The sequence below is a fragment of the Hemibagrus wyckioides genome, linkage group LG17 (genome assembly GCF_019097595.1).
Source record: "Hemibagrus wyckioides isolate EC202008001 linkage group LG17, SWU_Hwy_1.0, whole genome shotgun sequence".
NCBI classification, from domain to species: domain Eukaryota; kingdom Metazoa; phylum Chordata; class Actinopteri; order Siluriformes; family Bagridae; genus Hemibagrus; species Hemibagrus wyckioides.
This window is the reverse complement of record NC_080726.1, coordinates 11,712,298-11,737,192: the sequence shown is the minus strand read 5'-3', so window position 1 is coordinate 11,737,192 and position 24,895 is coordinate 11,712,298. Positions and strand designations below refer to the sequence as shown.

At 38.4% G+C, this 24,895-nt stretch overlaps 2 protein-coding genes across 2 annotated transcripts in view; both read right to left on the bottom strand.

Annotated features, from left to right (window-relative positions):
* Positions 1-13,236, bottom strand: part of zmp:0000001236 (mastermind-like protein 2) — a 44,895-nt gene extending 31,659 nt beyond the window's left edge. Inside the window, exon 1 of the mRNA XM_058413583.1 lies at positions 12,332-13,236. Coding sequence (XP_058269566.1) covers positions 12,332-12,721 — 390 coding nt within the window. The 5' untranslated portion in view covers positions 12,722-13,236. The remainder of the gene's footprint in view (positions 1-12,331) is intronic.
* Positions 13,237-17,298: 4,062 nt separating this feature from the next.
* gab2 (GRB2-associated binding protein 2) overlaps positions 17,299-24,895 on the bottom strand; it is a 45,643-nt gene continuing 38,046 nt past the window's right edge. The window contains exons 5-10 of the mRNA XM_058413762.1: positions 24,453-24,547; positions 24,046-24,331; positions 23,752-23,842; positions 23,355-23,457; positions 22,263-22,385; positions 17,299-21,023 (exon numbers count right to left, since the gene is read on the bottom strand). Of these exons, the coding sequence (XP_058269745.1) occupies positions 20,880-21,023; positions 22,263-22,385; positions 23,355-23,457; positions 23,752-23,842; positions 24,046-24,331; positions 24,453-24,547 (842 nt within the window). The 3' untranslated portion in view covers positions 17,299-20,879. The remainder of the gene's footprint in view (positions 21,024-22,262; positions 22,386-23,354; positions 23,458-23,751; positions 23,843-24,045; positions 24,332-24,452; positions 24,548-24,895) is intronic.

Below are 24,895 nucleotides of genomic sequence, written 5' to 3'. Positions count from 1 at the left end.
AAAGACATACATTTAAAATTTTATTTCACTAAAAATTCTACACTCTTGGCTTCTGAGTGTTGAAACAGAGAAGCACTTGAAAGCACAAGCGCTTCGTTCAGATTTTCAGGTGAGCAAAATTGTCTGTGTTCTCTGGGTGAGAGGGGTGGCATGCTCATGCTGACCTGTCAATCACAACAACACCAGCCAATAGTAGCTGTCTGCAAGCTCATCTATGTCAAAGAAGGTGGAAGGCGGAAAGCGATTTCCTCTCAGATTAATAAAGCGAGTTATCTATCTTCCTCCAAATGTGTTAAAGCAGCCTTGTTTCACAGCATGATCAGCAGTTTGCAGTTTGCAGGCTTCATGTGTCTGGGAGGAAGCACGTGTTAGCGTGTTACGCTCTTCGGTTGGCAACTGTCACATGATAAGAAGAGCTAGGTAGTGGGTGGGAATTAGCCAGGACTAAATTAAGGAGCAAATAGGGGAAAAATCAAAGATTAGAAGAAAGGAATTTTAAGGCTTCTTTGATTAGTTAAGGTTTCTTATCTTTCAAGGGCTTCTACTTGAAATGTTCTCTGTGAGGAAAACACTGCTCTTCACCCAGGCAGAAAAATGAATAACGTTCACTTATTCTAAATTTAACCTCTTTTTCTGAAAGTGTACATTTTTAGAAAAAAAAAAATTGTTTAAGGCTTATTTGGATAGATAAGGTTTCTTATTTTCCTAGGTTTTACTTTGAACCTAAGTCAGTAAAAGTTTACCAAGAGGGAAAACTAAATAATCCATATACATATGTTCAAAATGTTAAGGTTAGGTTCTACATAAAGCCTTTAAGGGTCTACCCAACCTAACAAACCATATGGGTTCTGCTTGGTTCTACATACACTAAAAGGTAAACCCTCTACTGTAGGGTTATATAAATCGGTTATGGATTTTTGCCAGAAGGAAAAATTAAAGACCTGAAATGGCTGCCCTAATACCTTTCCCTTACATTCTCATTACAGAGAAATTTGACAATTGTACATATGGAATAGATGAAATAAAAAATAGAATGTATAAAATTCTGAGCAAATCTATAGTGAAAGACAATATGGAGATGATAATTCTTTATAATAATGAAGAATAGAGAATGATGGAGTCTGAGTGGCTGGATCCTTAGCTGATCTCTAGTGAGGGCACAGGATAGGAGAAAGAGGGGAGAGAGAGAGAGAAAGAGAGAGAGAGAGAGAGAGAGAGAGGGTAGAAGGAAAGAGTGGGAGAGAAGGAGAGAACAGCAGAGGGTCTGTGTGTTTGAAAGGGAGGCTGAGGGCAGCAGGCGCCAGAGCTCAGGCTTGCCAGGAGCTGACACTGTCACCTCACAACACAAACATGCAGCATTCCAGCTGTGAGTCTTCACCCATCTCCTTTGCCTCTCCTTCCTCTGCCTTCACCATCCGCCCCCACCTTCAGCTCTGCTTTATCTTAACAGAATTCTTTACTCCATAATCCCCACATGATCAGCAACGATTAGGATCTAGTTAGACAGTTAGACACATTTGAATACTGCAAGCTGCCTCTGGAAACATTTACAGGTTTTTTTTTCGAGTGAAGAATTCCTTCAAATTCCTCCATCTTACTAGTGCTTGTTCATTTTTTTTCCCCCAGCACCTCCTGACTTGCCCAGCTCCCTGAACAAGACCACTTGTGTTCACACGCTTGTAAAAAAAAAAGAAAAAAAAGTGTATCCTTCACTTTGAAATAGTAAGACGTTCACACTGGCTCAGTGACAGCAGTGGTCAGATGATTAACGCTGATTAATAGGGTTTCAGGAAATAGGTTGTGCAATATGAATGACTCTCTACATGGTCCTGTTTAATCAGGTCAGTGCAAAACAGATGTAGCAGGGTTACAACAGATACTAAGAAGAATTTCAATCATTTATCCTGTTTTACAGCTTTAAATATAGCAGCCCTGTCCATTCTGTAGACGTAGGCTTCATATAAATTTGCCTGTAAATCCATTTGCATTGTTTTTTTTTAAAGTGCTCCTTCATGTAGATTTAATGTGAGGTCGTTTAAGGCTGTAGAAATGCAATGCACTGATTACACAATCACTCAAAGCAATGTGTTCTGGCACTGTGATCCAGGCTGTGGCATTAAATTACATCCTTTATTAAAAACCTTGCAAATGTAGATCTATGAAAATAATAAAATGTCAGAGACTTGCAGGATCTACAGTGCTTCGTGTTATTGACATTATTTCTTTGAATATGGTGAATCCTTATCATGTAAATGTATAAGCTAGACTTGAAGTCTTCAGTGGCTGTCTTCAGCAGTTTACTGTGATGGTTAGAAAAATCTCTGAAATAGTTCTCTGGCAACAAAACAAGATGTTCACACTTGAGCTAAATACAGGTTTGAGTCTCCATTTTAGTGCTTAATACCAAGTTGTCGACTGATTCAGAAAGAAATGCTATGGATTTGATGGATTTCATGGTTGATTTTCAAGGTGCTCCTTCTCCAGGCAATCTATAATTTTCTCTCCTCCTGCAGTATTTCCAACAATTGTGAACAGAACCTGGAATTATGTGAAAATACATGTACAAATTATATATTTGTATTAACAATTGACTTCTATACCAGCAGTACAAAGATTACATAAAACTGAACTGTCACAGGACCGCTAACACGTTCAAGTCCCACTGCATTAGGCAGTTCTGGCATGGATAAATTACTAGCCCGGTACAAGCAGATTTTATGTCCGTGATATTCACTTTTTTATTTATAGTTGCCCAGGAGACAAGCAGGTTCAACAACCCTGAAAAGAAGAAAAACTACTCGTATATTGACTATCGCAATATGCCCTTCACTGTAACCTCGACAATGTAACTACAGAGCATACTTCCGAATCCCACTGCCTGCTGCACTACACACATTAGCTGAGGTGTGATCTGGTTGATGGTAAAACATTTTTTGTCTAACAAAGCTTGCGATCACCTTGTGATTAAACAAGAGAGAAAATAAAGAGCCAGGTTCAAATATTATATTTTATGTGCACTGCAAGTATCTCAGCTCTTTGCCAACAATGTAGTCACAAACACAATGTTACACATATGTCTTAATGCACTTAATTAGCTAATTAGTTTGCAATATATTATTACATTAGCTACCATTTCTTAGCGTAGTCACATAGGGTTCCAGGAGGCCAAAGGATGGGACTATGTAGCACACTGCTGCCTTAATTTGCTAAGTGCTAACTAATGAATGAATTTAACATTTGTACACCTTATTATTTATATTATTCAGTCATCCTTAAGCATATTATTCAGTATGTATGGAGTTCGTGTTACTGTGAAAAGTTTCACATGTTCTTGGTGTTGGTTGTTCTTTCACATGGTTCTTTCACATGGGCTTCTACTGAGTTATCTGGTTTCCTTCCATTGTTCAAAAGCATACAGGTCAGTGGTTTGGTGACAGTAAACTGCCCCTAGGAGTGGGTGAGTGTGTGAATAAACTGGTGTACCATCAGTGGTGAATTCTCCTTTCTTTGGCCGAGGGTTCCCAGACAAGGCTCTGTCCAGGTTACTGGATATGAACAAATTACCTTTTGATAATGACACACAAATAAGGTCAAGAGAATTTCCCAGTTGAACTCAACAAATGTTAAACTGTCTGGTTTGACTGATTAAACAATCATAAGAAATAAAGACATATGAGTCTGCATTCAAAGACATAGTGATGTAAATGTTAAGCTAAGAACTCAAAAAAAAAGCCATAAAGTGTAAAAATAAAAACTGCCTTCAGTTTGTGTTATCCTATTTCACAGCACACTGAAGCACACAGACCTGACAGCTTTGACAGAATATTCAGATAGACAGCCATGTGTGTCATGGCAGAGATGACCTTGATGTAGCCCTTTCGTCTACAACCAAGTTTCAGCTTCTTGAAGCCATGAAACAAATAAAAAAAGCAATATGCAAAAACATGTTCTCTGCTCAAAAACACAGGAGCCACAATCCTTTCACCATACTTGGCCTAATTTTGAAATTGATTTGGTAAACAAAGTAGACTTGTGTGCATCTCACAGAGCTTAACCCCTCCACTCAGAGAGGCATGAAATCTGCTAAAAATGCAAGAATATTCTTAGAAACCAATCCCATCAAACAAAAACCGAGAAACTACTCTAAACAGCAAGACAGACTACTAAACCCAAAATTACAAAATATGTGCATATAAAACACTCACATTAAAAGTCTAATGTAAAAAAATATATTTCCTTTACTAGTTCAGAATCTTAATTTCATTTAGTCATAGTAATAAATTACTAGATTGTTATGTTATCTCTATTTACGGATTCTGTAGCCTGTGTGCATCTAGCACGGAAAATAATTCCATTTCCCTTTACTAAGAAAAGAACAGAGAACAGTTTACTCGAATCTCACTCCCTTAATAAAGTCTAAGGCCAGATTGGGAAGTCAATAAATGTTTAATATATGACTACTATATTTTTAATATAAGAATACAGTTTCACACTACACAGAATTGTGTGGAATCTGCACATCATCAGAGAGAAAAAATCCATGACAAAACGGCACATAGCTTCGATTATGAGCAGGTTTTATGTGAATGGGATTTCTTTTTTCAGATAGGAATTTTTCTTTCCTGATCTAACATTCATTGAAGAACAATTAAAAACCAACTGGTCTTCAATAAAAGTTCTACCTAGGAACAATAATGAGTTGTAACTAGCTGAACTGTTCATTAGAGTTGACACCAGTCTGGATATCAAGCACACACGGTGTACATATACACGCTTCCAGGCAGACAAACAAACACAGGTCACAATTAAGTAGCAGAACTGCAAGCTGGAGTCAAATAGCACACACAGACTATAGAATAACCTCAAATGTTCATGAAGAAATAGAAGGATAGACTGCCTGTGTAAATAACAGTATCTTTAGTATATTTACTTGAATGATTAGCCAGAAAGTGCTTATTTTCTACAACAGCAGTCTAACAGCAATTTTGGCTGCAAGACAAATCGCAGGTTTATATTAATTCCTCGTTCTAATATTACTGTTTATAATAATAACAGGTAATTCACAGGGATTTCCACATAGTCTAAGAGTAATAACAAACAAATGCAAAAATAATAAATTAAAAAGGGTTAACAAAGAATAAATAGTTTTTTGGTGTTTATTTAACATTTATGGAAGGAGTCTCCAGTGTCAGTGCTCAGTCAGAGGTAAAGCTAAAGCTATTACTAATTCTTTTGTTATTTCTTGGTAATAAGATGTAAGTTATGTCTTATTAACTTCAAACCAAGATGTATTTACTGTCTCTAATGATATGTGTTATCATGTGCTTTGCATAAATAGAAATACAAATAGCTAAAAAAAAAAAAAGACAATGTGTTGTACATATATTAAAAAGAAATTGCAGTAATTGCTCAACTGCGGTGGCATAACTGTTACTTTCTAAAGCTATTCTGCTTTGTGTCATGCCATCACACCACCTTCAGTATGTGTCTTTGGCAACATACCCCACTTAGTTTTATTCCGTACATATTATATTATACTATAATTTATCTGTATAATAGTTTTATCTTTGCTTCTGATCAAACAGTTTACTTCTAAACTAAAAGTATGCTTTAAGATTTTTAAAAAAATCACAGCCGAAATATATGTAGTGTTCTCCATCCGATGAAGGCTACCAGTGTGAGTTTGATGGTGCACTCTCTCCCTCACAAACTTTAATTAATAATTTGTTCTCACTTGTATGAGTCATGTTTATATTTTCGTCAGGGTGATGATTGAACAGTGCGCACAGGGGAAATCACAGCTTATTGACAGCGTGCTGAAGTATCAGGCAGAACTCTTTACACCATTAAACAAAAAGACAAACTCATAAAATTAGGAGAGTCGAGAGAGTATTAGTAGAGATAAAACTTGATATAATTACTAATAGGGGAGTAAAAACATTTTGCTGTTGATTGATGGACACTGAGTATAAAACATGTAGGATATGGACAGTATATTTTACATTACAGTATATTTTTAACGGAACTTTTACCCTTCCACAGTCAATATGGAAATGCACGTTTCTCTCATTTTTGCTTAATTTGTTGTTTTATTTCTGACACTATTATCAGTACTGGTACTGCACAACATTTACAGTTTTCCACATTTCTTTACCACATTATATGGTCAAACTCAGTACTGGCATTATCCAGATTATAGCATTATGAAATTGACCTCAATGACATTTCCCAGGTGGTTCAGTCTGAAGACGCCGAATAACATTTTAAGTTGACTACAGGTAAAACACTATAAATTGTTCACTTCAGACACTGAATGTACTGTCCCCCAGGACCAAAAAATAGCTTTTGCTCATTTGAGTTGCTTAATTGTTAATAACGACTAATTCTTGAGTCTGTGTGAACTAAAAAAAGGAAAATCAGCACAACACAAATGGCTTTGACCCTAGAGGACTAGGCAAGGGATAGTGTAAAGGAGTGAGAGAGGGAGGCAAACAGAGGAGAGGGAATGAGAGAAAAAGAGAGTGCTTGTGCTCCTTTTCAAGGCTCTGTGAGGCTGAGAGCGGGGAGCCTGGGAACGGCAAGCCGGTTTGGCCGCCCTGCAAGAAATATCCTGTGTTGTAATGTAAACAGTGCTGAACTCTGATCTAGCCAGAAAGCCCCCGATCTGACCCGGCATTCCCGCCCAGAAGCCCGCTACTGACATTAGGAGCTCATTTTCTCATTTCCTTGGAAAGGATCATGACCCTTTCTAAAAGGTGGGGTGTGTGTGTGAATCCCTCAAATTATCTCCTTCTCCAATATGGCCTCTGTGCCAAATCTATTACTGTTCAACACGTGCAACATGACTGTGAAATCACCAGAGCATTTTAAAATGCAAGTTCAGGGCCTTAAACTTTCTCACATTATAGATTTATACTGACTAATTGGTGAAACAAAATGAAAAATTCACACCATAGTAAAAATACGCAACTTGACCCTAAGTTTTTAACACTTCACAAAGTCTGCTTATTATCATATCATATTTACTTTCCTAACTATTTGATTAAGCATAGTGTCATTGTGGTATTTGTTCCTTTTTCAAGTCAATGGAAAAATGTTATTTTAATATGTAAATTCTATTTGACCGTATACATTTTTTCAAATTCTTATAGGAACTTGTTCTGTTTAGTACCTATTATTTCAGTTACCTGATTATTGCTGTTACCTGCTATATACTGGTGAAATACCAATAAGGTCAAGTGTTACATGACGGTCTCACTAATTCACCTTGCTGTCGCATTAACATCTACAAAGCCTGAGCCACAGGAATTTATGGATGAAACCAGTGGAAAACTCCAACTGTCAAAAATAATAGCTGTGATAATGTGGAATGCCAGCTTTGGCCCAGTCACTATTTTAAAAGGTTTTTCACTAAACATTTTTCACTAAACAATTTTTAACTGGATTATTTTACCCACCTCTGCTAGTTACAGGAACAAAGTATAGGAGGAACCACAGGTAAATTTTTTTGTTTATATTAATTGAGTCAGAAACACTGATAAGTAAGAAACATTGTTTTCCCCCTGAACACGCTCATCGCTGCTAAGAGGCATGTGTGAATGCATATACACCTGAACACGCAGGTTCCCACAGGAGTCAGATTTCTGGTAAGTCCAACAAAGCACACTGCTTGTGGAAGGACATGGTGAGCCAGTCGCTCTTTTCCCTCTTCAGCACAAACCTGACAGACTCAAGGTACTTTCTGAGCTAAAGAAATGACATCAAGCATGAAAAAGGATAGCTTTTAGGAAGATATGACTCACATGTATACAGTACAGCCCAGACCTGAGACAAGCGTGGCTATGTTCAGCTGCTAATTCAGTGCACTGCAATCTTCGGGGCCAGTGAATTTCAAGTGTTTCCAAATTCATTGCATAGTCTGAGCAGAGTGAGTTATGATCCCCAAAGCTTTAGTATAGTACAGCTCTATTCAGCATATTAAAAACATTACTTATTCTCTCCTGCACACAAATACGCTGGGTTGCCAGTTTATCTGATTCTTCACATGCAATAAAATAGCAACTTAGTGTCTCTTCCCTTTATTTCTCCCCCTTACTTTAATTTGTTTTGCTTTCCACTTAGATCCCTTTGAAAAATCTTAGTCATAAAATCAGTTAAAACTGGTCACATTTAAAGACCTAAAGGATACCATAATGTTTTGATCGGAACAGGTCGGGATCAGTCGATTTATAACAGAGAAATGTTCTATTTTAAATGCTAGCTAACAAAACTGTCAGCTTAACTAGCTAGCTGACATTCTGAGGTGAAATGATAACCTACACTTTGAGAGTGTAAATGATAGCAGACATTTCTCGCACAAGCATTAGGAGAATAAGAGTGTTATCACTAACTGTCAGCTGCTGAATGTCTCTGTGTCAGTGGCTAATATACTATATAAGTTTCACATGTTCAGAGAAGATGAGAACATGTATGCAGCATGTAAAGCAGGTATTGCCTAAAATGCATGATACATTATTTACAAAACATCCTCTATACGATTGCCATTTCTTTGTACACACACAGACGTCTCTCCCATCTTTGGCTCCCAGTATGACAACAGTGTCATGTGTGATGTGTTTATGTGTGTGATGCGTTTCCCGTTCAAGTTCATCACAACCTTGCAACAGATTCCCAATCCAGCCATGAGATTGATTGAAATACATGCTTCTTATATAATTCTTAATGACTATCTGAAAAATATATACCATAAAAAAGTAAAACAAATTGGAAGACATTTTTCAAAAAAAAAAGAAAAAAGGTGTGTGTGTCTCCTGGGGGTTCTCCTATATATGGAGACTTTTGGTACACCCTGCAGAATATCCTTTGTGTGGGTAAAACAAAAAGGTCAATACTCATCATTTTTAAATATAATATAATATAATATAATATAATATAATATAATATAATATAATATAATATAATATAATATAATATAATATTATATTATATATTATTATATTATATTATATAATATATAATATAATAACATGTAACATGTTTAGAAGTTTATTAGAAAATCTTATACCTTTACTTAGAGATTTATAGATTAAAGGTTTATAAGAAATATTAAACTACGAAATTTCTCTGTTTGTGCTTAAAGATTATAGCTATAATCATAATAATATGATAAAAATCAGCCCAAATGTTACATGGAGTTAGCAAAATCTCTGTTTAAAAGTGCACAGACATGCTAGCTAGCTAAATGCTCATCCCCAGTTTAGTGTAGCTTAGCGTTTTTTAGCTTAGCATTTTTTTTCTCAGTACAAGTAAAATGCAACAACAAACAGGCTTTTTTATCTGCTTATATTACACTTTAGCACAGTGAGGTTTTGTGTTGAAAAGTATTATCTTGTGTCATCCATGTACTGCCACATAACAAGCCATAGCTTGTGTTAGCACAGCATGAGATGTTGCTTGAAAAACAACTGGAAGCTGGAGATAAGACATAAATAATATACTAGCAGGCTCCAGTGATTTCAGATGAAAATATCTGTTCTGCAACAGTTAAGGATTGTTCATAAGAATCTGTTTCATGATTTTGTTTTCAGGGAATATTCTGTAATTGTTAAGATCAGGCTTTAACACATCCACACAGACTGTCTACCACAGTCCAACACATCTTTCCCACATGTTAAAGCCATCATCAAATCTATCATATCTGTAATGCTGTACACTATAATCCTGTAAATACAAAGACAAGCCGTCTGAAATCACAATATTAAAGTATCAAGCACAGAAAACATTCGCAAAAATCAAAATGTCAGTATGAAGCCTTGATAGGCCAAAGAACCACTTCTGCATTCTCAGTGGGTTGGATGAAATGTAACTTTGCCACAGTTTAAATCCTTGGACCTGAATCATAGCTAGCAGATGTCTATGGGATAAATCTAAGCCCTCAACACACGGCTGGTATTTGAATTTAGCCACATGCAGTTGGATGAAGCAAATGACATCGCTCTAGCCATACGACAGCCAGCCTGTGCTTCTCACTGATCACCTCCCTTAGAGTGTGTGGGCTGGAAGAAATTCCTCTTGTATTTTTTTTTTCTAAACCCCGTTTCCTCACTAATTCTGCTCAGAACAAATAAGGTAAGGATTTTGTAGAGATGGCCAGAATTAGACTTGGTCTTAAAAATCAGATTGAGTAAAACTGTCATGACCTGTAGCTATTATTTTGTGCAAAGTAAACCAGGAGATGTATATGCTGAACAGTTCAGCGGTCTTCAAAGCCTCAGTCCTCTCACAGGCTGTGAATAAAACATGAGAAGTACACAGGGGGAGCCTCACAAAGATGCCGCTAGGAGAGCTAGCACAGATGAGCCGGAATGTCTTTGATTTCAGCAGCGCGAACAATTCCACTGGAGTTTTACACCAAATTCTACTCATTCACGTTCTCTTTCCATAGCTAGGTTATTGTGACCATTTTCAGTGTTCTGGTTCTAACGTAAACCTTTTCATAGCTCGCTTTGTACTTTCCTCTTTATGAAGAGACTTTGAATCAGTAGTTCTAAGAGAGCACATAGACCGGAAAAATTTGAAGCAGAAAATGTGCAACTGACATGCTTCACTGAGATGTGGAAAAATAGATACAAGATGGAATACATAACGATGTACTATAGAGTACTGAAGGAATACATTCCTTTAATTTAAGACTACTGTTCCTCATCTGGATAAAAGACATGAGAGCATTCGTGTTATCCACTGTGAGACGCTCACCTTGATACTGGATTTAGAGTAGTCTCTGAGGATTCATGTAACAGAAGAGTGTATCCAGGGTCAGGCACAGCTCCAGCTTTTTTCTCCTACAGCTCTCAAGCCAAGAACGCCACCAAATACTTAGGCATTTCCTCTTTCCTCATATTATTTTCATGCCTGCCATTTTAATGTTAATCATAGCTAATCATATTAACACACTAAACATTCCATAGTAGAACATCATATTTTACAGGAACATTACTTGTTTGCAAGGTTCAACCTACTCTGCTGAGAGTTCTACACTGTAGCACAGATGTGTGGGAAATGTTGAACATGTGGATAATCAAAGGGGTCGCTGAACACAGCTAATGCGTCTCCTGATCTCTGTACAATCTGGCTTCAGATGAGCAAACACAACTAGTTGCAACTGGTCTCTCTTTCCGTGAGAGTGTGCTCCACATGGCCCTCCCACTGTTCCCAGATCTGTCACTACCTTGAAATTAGGAAATAACAAAAAGCGTCCCGATGCCCAGGGCACTTAATCACTGGGCAGCCTCCCAACAGCCGAGTTTTCAAGGCTTGTTTGACTTTGAGTAAACACAACCAGGAAATATATTCACTGACACTAAACATTTATGCACGGGAGCTGTACTTCAAACAGTTTTACAGGAAAAGCTTCATTCTCTTTATTCAAAGCTTCATTTTGAAGAAGGTGCCTTCATTTAAAAGGGATACGTTAAAACCCATGATTAGTTTACAGTAACTGTGGATGGAATGGAAATCATTTTCAGAGCCAAGGAGTTTGTGTTTACTGATTTGTAACCTCTTGAGCTTGTCACTGTATGAACTGCTGAGAATTATACAGGATTAACAATCTCAGGAGAACAAAACATGTAAAGTCCTTCAACAAGCAGAAATGTTTAATTGATTTAGCAATTTTAATAGGCGTCAAACGGTGAAAGTAATGAAGAAGGCATGGGGACAGAGAACAAAAGCCCAGTGCTGTCCTATTGACCTAGGGGCTTCCTCAAGCTCAATTCTTCTTTAATGAATCAGCATTCTTATCATTAACCCAGCATGCTTTACTGACATACATGAGCCACTTTCCTGTCACATTCTAGCCATACATAAAAAGCATTAGTGGAGTAGTGGAGTATACTTTTCACATTAGTCTCCGAATTAGGCTTAATATCCTTCTCACTGTGTAAGTTGTAGGTTAACATGATAAAGTCACTTTCAGCTAAATATCTAAAATCTAAACACAGAAGAACAGGTATAGTCTTTACAATGGCAAAGATAACACACACACACACAAACACACACACACATTCTTTTCCTTATGATGTAATTAATGCTATATTTTCGAAGTGTTTGCCTCGTGGGGATCAACCAAACACCCCCACCAAGTCAAAACTGTCTGACATTCCAATCCTTGTGGGGACACTTGGTCCCCACAAAGATATGGCCACACATACACACACACACATACACACACACACACACACACTTCACGTGGTGCCATTGTGCGTCATAGCGCGCGCTCTGGGTTCGATATTTAGTGTAAAAGCATGTTGGACTCTTTCTTTCAGATGCTTACCGCTATGCGTGTTGCCAGTCTCGGTTCTCCCTCCCCTGTCTCTCGGTTTTTCTGCTCTCCGTTAGCCCTGGCTCCGTCCGGCCCGTGCGCCGCGCCTCCTCTCGCGCTCCTCTCCTTGCCTCTCCGGTTCGTAGCGCCCTGCTGAACAATACTGAGTAGCTGCAGGGTTGCCTCGCGCTCCCGGTCCGAGATCTCAGCCTGACCGCGCGCGTAGCGGTTCTCACACGCAGAGTGATGGCGGCGGCACAGCTCGATCCGTGCGCGCAGCCGCTCCACTATAGCGCTGTGCACAGACACCGGGCTCACTGAGGCCATGGAGCCCGAACCCACAGAACCCAAGACGGTGGGGAAACCCGGAGCCGTGGCCTGCGCCGGAGCCGCTTCTCCCATTCCACACCGTTCCGTGCTCGTTTACCGCAGAAGTTTCAGCCTCCTTTTGCGCAGAACGCAGAGCATCTTAAAGCAAATTACTCATAGGCAAAGCTCTTCATCGCCAGGCGTGAGGCTCTCTTAATCACGACACTTTTATTAAATCACAATCCATGTGCAATAAGTCTCCTGTCGATATGTGAGTTTCAAAGTTATCACTTTCTCTCACGATATTTACGACAGTTGCAAATCCAACGCAAGGTGTAACTCCTACCAGGCTAAAGCAGTTCTCTTTCGCAGTAGGTTAAAGTCGATAAACCTCGAACACAGCCCACAGACGGATCTGTGTGTACGGTGATCCTCCTACCGCGAAATAATAAGCGTAATTAGAGCCTACTATAATCCACAAAGCCAGAAACTTCCGGAGTGAAGGAGATATCTCACTGCTGTCCCGTCATTCTCTTTCCAATGCGTCTAACGCGCTGCTCCTTGCGCCTCCTCCCGTTTCCTAAACAAATGCTGCAGAAACGCGGGAGCGGACTCCACTCCTCCTCCTCCTCCTCCTCCTCCTGTTCCTCTCTTCTACCCGGCCGCTGGCGTTTATTCGGCTGCTCTGACACACTGAATAAATCTAAAGCTCTGTCTGAGAAAAAGTAAGGTCAGTGTGCGCCCTCTAGCAGCGCTGCTGGAGAATTGCAGCCTCACCAGAAGATTTGGGGCAAATATTGTAAGCACGTGGATTGATGAAAGCATTTAAAGTACACTTTAGGTATGCACTTTAGGTATTGCAAAAAAATGTTGTTTTTTAGTACCGTGGACATTAGTAAAGCTGGATATTTAAGCTTCATTCTCTGTAGGCCTGTCTTCACATACACTTATTGTAGTGATCAAACTTCCTGACTTGTTCATCCTTAGAAAGTAGAGTTGTAACTGTTTTAAAACAGATATGTATATATATATATATATATAAAAAAAAAAAAAAAAAAATATATATATATATATATATATATATATATATATATATATATATATATATACATATATATATATATATTAAGAATGCATTTTGTAATTCCTTGAGACAAAGGGAAAAGTTGGAGACAAATGTATGGTCACTGTATATATTGAGGGCAGCACGGTGGCCTCACAGCAAGAAGGGGTTCGAATCCTGGGTTTGAACAGGCAGGGGCCTTTCTGTGTGGAGTTTGCATGTTCTCCCCGTGCCTGCATGGGTTTACTCCGGGTACTCCGGTTTCCTCCCACAGTCCAAAAACATGTACATTAGGTTGATTGGTAATTCTAAATTGTCAGTGTGTGTGGTTGTTTGTCTATATGTGGACTGGTGACCTGTCCAGGGTGTACCCCTGCCTTTTGCCCAAAGTGCGCTGGGATAGGCTCCAGCAGACCCCTGTGACCCTAATTAGGAATAAAGCGGGTATAGACAATGGATGGATCTATATATTGAAACTGTGTAGTCGTGTTTAGAAATCTGCAGTCCAAGCTGGCTACTATGTTAGCCTTGACACACTGACCTTATCTGCTTTTGTATGTGAGCTTATTTGGGGTCTGACAAAATCATTAAATGATTAATGAACAGGTTAATTAATTAGCTAATTAAATAAATCCTATGTACTTTTTATTTATTATATTACATTTATTATTACATTATTGCTTATGTAAAAAAAAAAACAATAGATATGTAAAAAATTAAAATGGATCATTTATTTAACATGTTAATATGGGCAATGTCTCAGTGCAACCAGCACCTCCTGCAGACAATAAAAAGTAGCACAATGAAAACAGCCCTGACCCATAGAGGCATGGACTCCACTAGATCTCTGAAGGTGTGCTGTGGTTTCTGGCACAAAAAATGGTAGCAGCAGATTCTTTAAGTCCTGTAAGTTGTGAGGTGGGGTCTCCATTGATTGGACTTGTTTGTCCAGCACATCCCACAGATGCTCGATTGGGGAATTTGAAGGCCAAGTCAACACCTCAAACTTCTTGTTGTGCTCATCAAACCATTCCTGAACCATTTTTGCTTTGTGGGACCGCACATTATCCTGCTGAAAGAGGCCACAGCCATCAGGGAACACCGTTTCCATGAAAGGGTGTACATGGTCTGCAACAATGCCTAGGTAGGTGGTGCATGTCAAAGTAACATCCACATGGATGGCAAGACCCAAGGTTTCCCAGCAGAACATTGCCCAAAGCATGAAAATGCCTCATCCAGCTTGTCTTCTTCCCATATTTCATCCTGGTGCCATGTGTTTCCCAGGTAAGTGACACACACGCACCCGGCCATCCACGTGATGTAAAAGAAAATGTGATTCATGAGACCAGGCCACCTTCTTCCATTGCTCTGTGGTCCAGTTCTGATGCTCACGTGCCCATTGTTGGCATTTTCAGCGGTGCACAGGGGTCAACATGGGAACCCTGACTGGTCTGTGGTTATACAGCCCCATACGCAACAAACTGTGATTCACTGTGTATTCTGACACCTTTATATAAGAACCAGCATTAACAGCAATTTGAGCAACAGTAGCTCGTCTGTTGGATCGGACTACACAGGCCAGCCTTCGCTCCCCACATGCATCAGTGAGTCTTGGCCGCCCATGACCCTGTCGCCGGTTCCTTCCTTGGACCACTTTTGATAGATACTGACCACTGCAGACCGAGAACACCCCACAAGAGCTGCAGTTCTGGAGATGCTCTGATCCAATCATCTAGCCATCACAATTTGACCCTTGTTAAACTCACTCAAATCCTTACTCTTGCTCATTTTAACTGCTTCTAACACATCAACTTTGAGGACGAAATGCCTAATATATCCCACCCACTAACAGGTGCCATGATGAGGAGATAATCAGTAATCAGTGTTATTCACTTCACCTGTCAGTGCTCATAATGTCATGGCTGATTTTATATAGATAGATAGATAGATAGATAGATAGATAGATAGATAGATAGATAGATAGATAGATAGATAGATAGATAGATAGATAGATAGATAGATAGATAGATAGATAGATAGATAGATAGATAGATAGTTTCTTGTTTTTCTGTTTCCTTTTCTTTTCTTTCAGTTGGTTTTGCTTTCTTTCTTTCTTTCTTTCTTTCTTTCTTTCTTTCTTTCTTTCTTTCTTTCTTTCTTTCTTTCTTTCTTTCTTTCTTTCTTTCGTGTTTTTGCTCTCATGATTTTGTTATCCTGTCTTTGTGTCGTGATTCATGTCAGACGATATTAGTACAATCAATGTCATTGTTCTAATATAATAGCCAGTGGCTACTGTAGCATGTGATTTAAGCCGACACTGTGTAACTCAGCACCTTAGCTACAGCATCAAAATGCACTTGTTTACTACAGCATCCCTGTTGTTCTTTGCTGATGGTATATTCCACTGATCTGAGTTTCAAGATTTGATTCAATTAGTAATACAATCACTCCATTTGAAATCAATAGTCAATTAAAATGCATAAGTAAAACCTGGTTGTTGTTGTTTTTTAGCTCTATTTCTGAACACTGTGGCTTGAAATAAACACCAGATGAATGCAGCTGAATAACAGCTTCATCAGCACTTAGTGGCAAAAATGAACAAAGAGAGATAGATGTGGAAACATGTTGACATAATGAAGGCCTGAGTCAGAAGACAGGGAGCTGTTTATTAGGACAGACTGAGTCATGGCTGTGGCTGCCAGAAGGGGTCAGTAGGGCTTAGGGATGAGATTTAGTCAGATCAGAGACAGCAGACACAGGGAGTGGCCCACACTAAACGCAATACACACACAAAGATGAGGCGAAGGTGCTGACACTGAGCTGTGAGCCTATTTACTCAATTATTAGTGTAAGAAAAATAGTTTTCAAGATCATATAGAAATAGGACAAAGTATACCAGATCTTCATATGGGCAAAAGCCAGATAAATATGGCAGTTTAGTGGTAATACATATTATATATACATATAATTACATTAAAGGCCATGACACTAAACCATTCTAGGTCCCTTTACCTATGTTACATGTTTCATTTCATTTCATTGTCTGCACCGCTTATCTGATCTATACTCGGGTCACAGGGAGGAGTCCCACAGGTCACAGGTCACATCTCAGGAGTCATCGGGTATCAAGGCAGGATACACCCTGGATGGAGTGCCAACCCATCGCAGGGCACACACACATTCACACACTACGGGCAATTTAGAGACTCCAATCAGCCTAGAAGCATATCTTTGGACTGTGGGAGGAAACCCATCAACCACAGGGAGAACATGCACACAGTGAGCAGGAGCAAGACTCGAACTCAGGACGCTGGAGGTGTGAGGTGAATGTGCTAATGACTAAGCCACTGTGCCACCTACGTTACATGTTTGAAAAGTAATATGTTGTCTGAATCAATGATTAAAGCATCATGTAAATATTTCATATCCATAATTTGTCAGTCTTGAAATTTACAGGAAAAACAAGCTGTTGGTTATTATTATTATTATTATTATTATTATTATTATTATTATTATAATGATTATTATTATTATCATCATTATTAAATGTAAATGTTATTATACCATCACTTTTTCATACATTTTTCCACTCATTTAAATCTTTTTTTTCCTTTTAATTCAGATTCACATGTAGCCCAGCTAACATCATCTGCAATTAACAGAGATCATCATATTTACCTTCACAAGACAATATCTGAAAGCTTATGTTTGCACTGCAGTTTATTTTGGTCGACATTCTGAGGATATATTATCATGGAATAACAATGTTATTTTTTTTTCTGTATCCCAAAAGTACCACATTAGACCATTTTACTGGCTTTACTTGGCATATTGCTTCACAAAGATCAAGATGCGTAGCATAAATTAATGTTAGTAGAGCCACAAACTGTCATTCTTACAAGTTTTTCTTCCTGTGAACACACACATAATAAATTAATAAATTAATTCACAAGCAAATTGTATATAAAGGCTTTACAGTAATAGTAGAAATAAAACAAAGTGTACATTATTCAAGAAACTCAGTAAAAAGAAAAGATGGACAATTTTTTTTTCTATCGTGCTCAGAGAGCAAGTCATCCATCACACTACAGCATACACACACACACACACATACACACAACACAACAAAGATATTCAGTTCACTTACACATGCTCTCCCAGGACAGCACATTAAACATTTCACTTTTAGCACAGACAAAGGCATGGGGATTAACTGATTTCAGTCTCGCAGCCTTTCAGCAGAATCACAGAATGCTGAAATGCAATGCCAGTGCACCATTACCCCAGAAAATACATCTCTAAAGCTTTCCAATATCAGTGATACAAAAAGGTAGCCCCATAATCCGTGCTGACTAAACGCTCTAATCTCAAATCAAAGTAAAAAGGAGGACCTGGATTAAAGAGCACTGAATGGAGTATTTATTTAATAATAAATAAGAAATAGCTTTGATGGAAAGCAAAGATTATTTCTATCTAATTCGATTTCCAATAGGACTGGCATAGTTCTTTTAAATTGGCATAAACATCTCATCTTAATGTCTTGTGACATCTTAAAATGGCATGTAAATTTATCATTTGTGAGACCTTGCACTTTTAGAAAAACAAAATTGCCTGGAAGAGTAGCTCTTGAACATTCTGTATAGAACTCTAATACAGTGTGTTAATATGCAAAGCCCTTGCTAAAAACAAAAAACAAAAACAACAAAAAACAAGTAGCTTACAACAGAAGTTCACAAGCAGAACCACTCAGGAAACCTTCTATCTGAAAGATTTTTTTTTTCCTGATAATCTGAAGTGAACTCTACACATTATGTGATTGTAATCATTTCCTTCATCACCTGCGAAATCTAAAAGCTTTTTATTGACAGTGGTTTTAAATAGAAACTGCATGTAAAGGTTTTTTTTTTTTTTTTCTTACACAGAAAGTTAAAGCGTTTAACAGTAAAAGAGAAATGATTCATTGGAACTGCTTTCTGCTCTTTAAAAATGTAACACTCTTCATTACTGCAGTGAATTCCAATTCATCATTTACAAGACACAGTACAGCTGTAACTAATTCACCTGGTTCAGTTTAAAATACTTGTCTGTTTAACGTTTCACAGTAATGTAACACTTACGCACAGTCGTGACCTCATATTAATCTGGAGTTCACCGAGTTTACATGAAGCTGCACCAAAGTGATTGACTGGAATGACAAGTAGGTCAGTAATGCTTTAGTGTTGGTCCACTGCTGCCATCGTGCAGACGAGAAATACCAGAGATGTATTCTATGATTCTATGCAAATAAAAACACTTCTTTAATAATTGTGTGTGTGTGTGTGTGTGTGTGTGTTTGTGTGTATTTTAAACCTCTGAAGAATACACAGGCTAGTGTGGCACTTCTGCTGGCACACATTTGCACCGTGTAATAAATATGGCCATGAATCCAGGAGGAAAATATACACATCTAAAGCCATTATGACCTTGAGAACCACTTCAATATTTACTGTATCTTTTCTATATCTTCTCTGATACATAATTGAAAACCAAAGAATAATTTTGTCCACTTGCAACACGGACAAGCGAGTTCAATTTATTGCTAAGTCTCTACAGAGAGAATGCGCGATGTGTTTTCATCGTTTTCCTGACCGAACATGCACAGCTAAGCTAAATCTGCATGGGTAGATCTCTCAATGCACATCTCAGCTACATAGGTTGAATATAGTTTCATAAATTGAAAAGCTTGTTCTTTACACCACACACCAGTAAGTTTTGCCATTTTTTTTTTCTGCTGAGTCTCATGTTTGCTCAGCCACTGATGTTAATGTTAATCAGGCTTCTGTTTTCCCAGAATCGATAGACTGCAGTTCAGTTTGACTGGAAAGCCGTTACCGTAAGCTCACTCGACTCTGAAAAGAACACGGTTATTTAAATTTCATGCAGTGCTCATTTGTTAGTATTGATAACACTGCACTAGAGATAACTTTCCACCAATCAATGATATCTGTGGCCTGTACTGCACTCCCAAATAAAGAGGCAACTGCATGCAACTCATGCTGCAACTGCACAGTCTGAGGTGCAGACTTTGGTATTTTCTTTCAAATATGAGCCATCGGCTTACAAGGTTACAGAGAGAGATTAGTGGTATTGATAAATGTGTGCATCCTCAATAATCAGTAAGACATCTCGAATGTGTTTCAATATTCACAGATCTACATGCAGCCTGTGTCTTGTAAATTGTTTTTCCCACAAACCTGTGATGGTTTCTACAAATCTATGTTGTTGAAGTAGTGAATGCATGCTTTTCTTTTCATGGATCTTTTTCATTCTCCAATATAAAATTAGTTTTAAGGTATTTTAGTGACTGTCCTCAAATGTCAGATGTTTGTTTGCAGGTTTCTTATAATTACATCAGAGTGAAGAGTATTAACCTACAATATACAGTATATGCTTTGAAAAGATCACTTGATATATAATCAGTTTGTCAGGGGGATGTAACCGAGCATGTGAACCTTATTTGCAATGAACAGATAATGCAGCGTGTTTCATTTTGTTTCTTATTTTTGGGTGGGCAAGAGTGAGCAGTCAGGTATGATGCTTGCTGAATTAGTAACTGCCTGGTCAAGGTTGCAGTAGTTTAATTAGACTAGTTTGCTTATATTTTGGGAAAATGTATATAAAAAATTCCTTCACACCTCTCTAGTTGATGACAACTATGAACTCTAGTTACATAGCAGAGGTTAAGGAACTATTACAGCCAGTATTCAAAGGCTATTCTAACAGTTATAGCAATTATACCTCTGGGTTTGCCCTGATTCGTCTGAGGCATTTGTACACAAGGGAAATATTTTAATCAAACAATTTATAAGACACAAGGCATTCTTTTTCAGCACATTTTTTGATGTATCATATACCGATGATCATGATACAGCAATTTATAAAAAATAATGTGGTTAATCTTTGTCCATAGTTATCAGGCAAGGCAGTTCCTTGATGATTAATGGCTATTTTTTTCCCCTCATAAGACCAAGGGTGTGTTATGGCTTTGGGTTCCATGTTATAGCATCGCTTAAAATCCGGCTGAATCTGGTATTTTGTTGAAGGAAGAAATGTCATGGCACATGAGTCTGGTGGAAAATGAAGTGATAAGGAGGCCCACGTGCATTGTGTTTTTCATCTTGCTGTCAGAATAATTATGTTAGCGCACTGTCAGGATTTAATGCCTTTGGCCGGCTCACTGGACTGCCGGTTGTCCGTCCACTCCTGCATGGTGTTCTGAAGGGCCTGCGTCTTCTCCTTGTCCACCTGGACATAGTCAACCTTTTCATCTGATGTTGCGGAAGACGTGGAAGGCTGTGGGGAAAGATTAAGGATGAAAAAAGCTAAGTAACCAAGAAGTAGAACATGTCAACAACCATATTTGGTTCTTCAAACTATTTCATGGCTGTTGGTGGTTCGCAGTAAAGTGACATGAGTAATGACATAAGAAAATCTAAAACTGGATCACCTATTAAGATAATAATGCATGATAGGATGATAAGTGTGTTGCAGACATCCTCCTAGGGGATGTTTGACAATTTTCTTGTCTTTCTAATTCATTTTCTGTAGTCCGTTACAGAATGTGTAGTCACATTTTTCCTTCCTGAATTTTTCCACACATTGTTGGGATGCTTTGGGAAGCCAACCATAGGACAATCCGAGAAGAAAAGACTGGGATGAAGGTTCATCTTTATAAAGGACAATGTTCCTGAGCATACTTACAAAACTACACTAGATTCTAAGAACCTGAATATCTTAGAATGATCCGAACAAAACTATAGACTTCAATTAGTCTGAGAATATGTGTCATCTGTGGAGAAATTGCTGTTCACCAATCATCTCCATCCTCTGACAGAGTATGAGTAATTTTGCTTTGAACACTGGGGAGAACTATCAGAATCAAAAGTGCAAAGCAGACAGTGACATATAAGGAGACTTGTATCTGGAACTGAAGCCAGCGGTGGCTCTACAGAGTACTGATGCAAGGTTGTAAATACTTATGCAACGGAAACAAATCTCTGCTTCTTATAGCGTGTATAATTCACTTTTGTGTCACAATAGAAAACCATCCTGCACCTTCAAATATTTCAATTGTAAAAAAAACTCTAGCACTGTCTAAAGTTCAATTTGAGAGATTGAGTGAGAGATGCCTGCTCTCTCACTCTCCTGTCAATTACAGTGACACTAGCCAAACATGGGCATGTGTGCGTCATATATGTAACACACAGTGTTTTCCTCTGCACTGTGACACTGACACAACATGAGCAGTAGTTTAAAACGACATAGTTGTGGCTGGTTTTATGTGTCTGAGAGGAAGCACGTGTCAGCCTTCACCCAACCCGGAAGCTGTCAGATGGTAGCAGAGAGCTGGGTTTGTGGGTGTAAATATTGGAGAAAATGAGGGTCGAAACATAAAAAACATGACACGCAAGAATAAAAACAGTAATACATCTAAAGTGCATCAAAACAAGTACATAACAGTTATAATAAGTAATATAATTGTGCTTGCAAATTCAACTTGAATGTGTTTTATGGTGAAAAGTTACACGTTACCTTTCTGTGTGGACCAGGGGATCCAGACTGGAAATCCAGAGCCAAGTAGTCGACGTTACCACCTTTCCTAGAGGCAGGGCTGCTGGTACCACTCACCACTGGCGAGGTAGATGCTGGGTTTTGCTACAGATGCACACAATAATAATTTAGGACTCAGACATAAAGCCTTGATGATGCTACAGCAATAATATTTAAGAACTAGATAAATAATAAGGCACAGTATATGAAACTTTTATAAATAACCTTACAAACAAATCGACAGCACTAAAACGTATCTGGTTAAACATATGAGCCCTTTAGCAATGTTAGCTGAAACATGTTGTTTTGTAAACTACAACAAAGACAGGCAACTTGACTGAAAATAGTAATCACTGCCACATTTGTCCACATTTTTTCTCATCTAAGAGGTGTTTCCTCTGACCACAGATTTTATTTGGAGACATAAAGTCTATTGAAGAAGCACAGCAAAAAACTGGTTGAGGAGATGCTGTCAAAAAGTTACGATTAGATAGTGAGATATGAATGTGAAGCACTGTAAGCCTTCAAAACTTTTTAATTAGAAATCTTTCTAGGAATTTCCAAAGGTGGGTAAAACCACTGTGTTATATTTGAAGAGAATGATAGTTATTGAAAAGTAACGGTAGTATGTCAGTAAAAGCCACACATTAAAGCCTGGAAAACTATATCAAAGACCTATTCCTCTTCAGCCAGAGGATGCTGCAATTCATTGTGCTGCTCTCAGCCGTGCCAATTAAATGTGCCCACTAATTTTCACAATTCTGATTAAGATGCACTGGTGGGCTTTGGTGTGACCTACCACAAGCATCTGTCTACCGCAAGCATCACTTAGACAAGTGTGTAATTTTGAAAACTGTTCTATATTTAAAATAGCTGTCATCAAAGTGCCAGATAACATGACAAAAACTGTTTCTTTCTTTAAACGTACTTATCAGTTTAATAATGAAAAGTAAGGGTCCAAATGGGGAATAAAATGGTGCTGTTTATGGTCTAGTTTCACAATACATAAAGCCCTGAAGAACAGTCATACTAAAGATAAAACAATTTTAATCCACTGGATGGAGTTAAACACACCATTGCCACATAATTTTCCTCACTGTCTGCAGAATCAGTGCTGGTGATGCTCTGAGTGGAGATGGGTCGACAGTGCTGGGAGGAGATGGAGTTCAAAACAGGCCTGGAATTAAACAGAAAATGCATGTTTTGTGGAGTGTTTCTAATTTTTCTTTTCAACTGACATCCATTCAGCAAAGATGCAGATTTTTATAGATTCCCTGCTGATCTTTAATTACATCCATATGGCTCTAAAATAAAGACCCCTCGATACAAAATGCACATTAAACATGAGATACACCCACAAAATCCTGCCAGTAGTAATAAAATGAAATTCTGAGCTCTGTCATCTCACATATGTTAACAGCTAATCACAAAAAAATTCCAGAGCTAGGAAATATGGCTAAAAATAGCTTACACAGGTCTGCTCCAAGACAAGGTCACAGGGCTCTTAAAAGGAAGCTCATCAATGATGCCATTGTTCCTCAGGTCCAGAGGTGATGGCTTTACTACAAATAACAATTAATTAACAAGCATTAAAATAATTAGTGAATATAAAGTACTGAATATGCACCATTAAATGTTAAGGCGATTTGGGTGCCAAATATTTATATACTTAAATATTTATTTTAATTTAACTGAATATTTTTAATATTTAAAGTAATAACTCTTGGCCACCAGTGAGCTGAAATGATCAAAACACATCCCTTACCTTTTCTGTTGGGCTTAAGGTTGCGGTTGATTGGTGGAGGTGTGACGTCACTCACACGGCCTGGTCGGTAGCACATTGATGCTGTACTGCCTTTCCTGGCTGGAAGAGTGGCGGAGAATCCTGGAAAGTCAAAGTGGTGTGGACCAGGACTCATGGGAATGTAGTTGTTCTTGGGGCTGTCAGCCAGGGCAGCATTGAGAGGGGAGGTGGAGGAGCCAGGGTTCATAGGCACGTAGTTGTCTTCAGAATTTCCACTGTCTGAGCGGGTAAGTGGAGTTTTTTCTCTCTGTCAAAAGACGTGAGAACTAAACTCTAACTAGGTTCACACTGCAGGATATTCACTGCTTTGTGCAGTTTAATGCTATATACAGTAAAGAAGAGATGATGTATGTTTAAGAGTTTTTTACCATGTAGGAACTGAAGCCATCATTGACAGATTCTACTGATTGACCAGAGTTATTGAAATAGTGTGGACGCTGATTGCTGGTCTCAAACGAGGATCCTGCAGAGAAGATAAACACAAAAACCCTTTTCAGAAACATCTTCCAGTAATAAAGTTTGCTGGAACATTCCTGACAGAGACTCCTGGGCTGTGTTAAAAAAGGCAGTCATTCCTGTCATCCATTTCAAAACAATGAGCAATGATTTTCTCAGAGTGGTCAACACATGAAACTACTTCATCATACACTCCATTGCTTTCCGATTATCCTTTCTGGGAACATGGCTGCCAAACACAGGTGCATGAACAGACTGTTATTGAGCCAGCAGGGTCAAAAGGTTACTTCCTGTTACTCCAGACATGTTGGCCTGGCCTGACTGAGCACAGAGCCACCACAGAGGCCTAGAACAG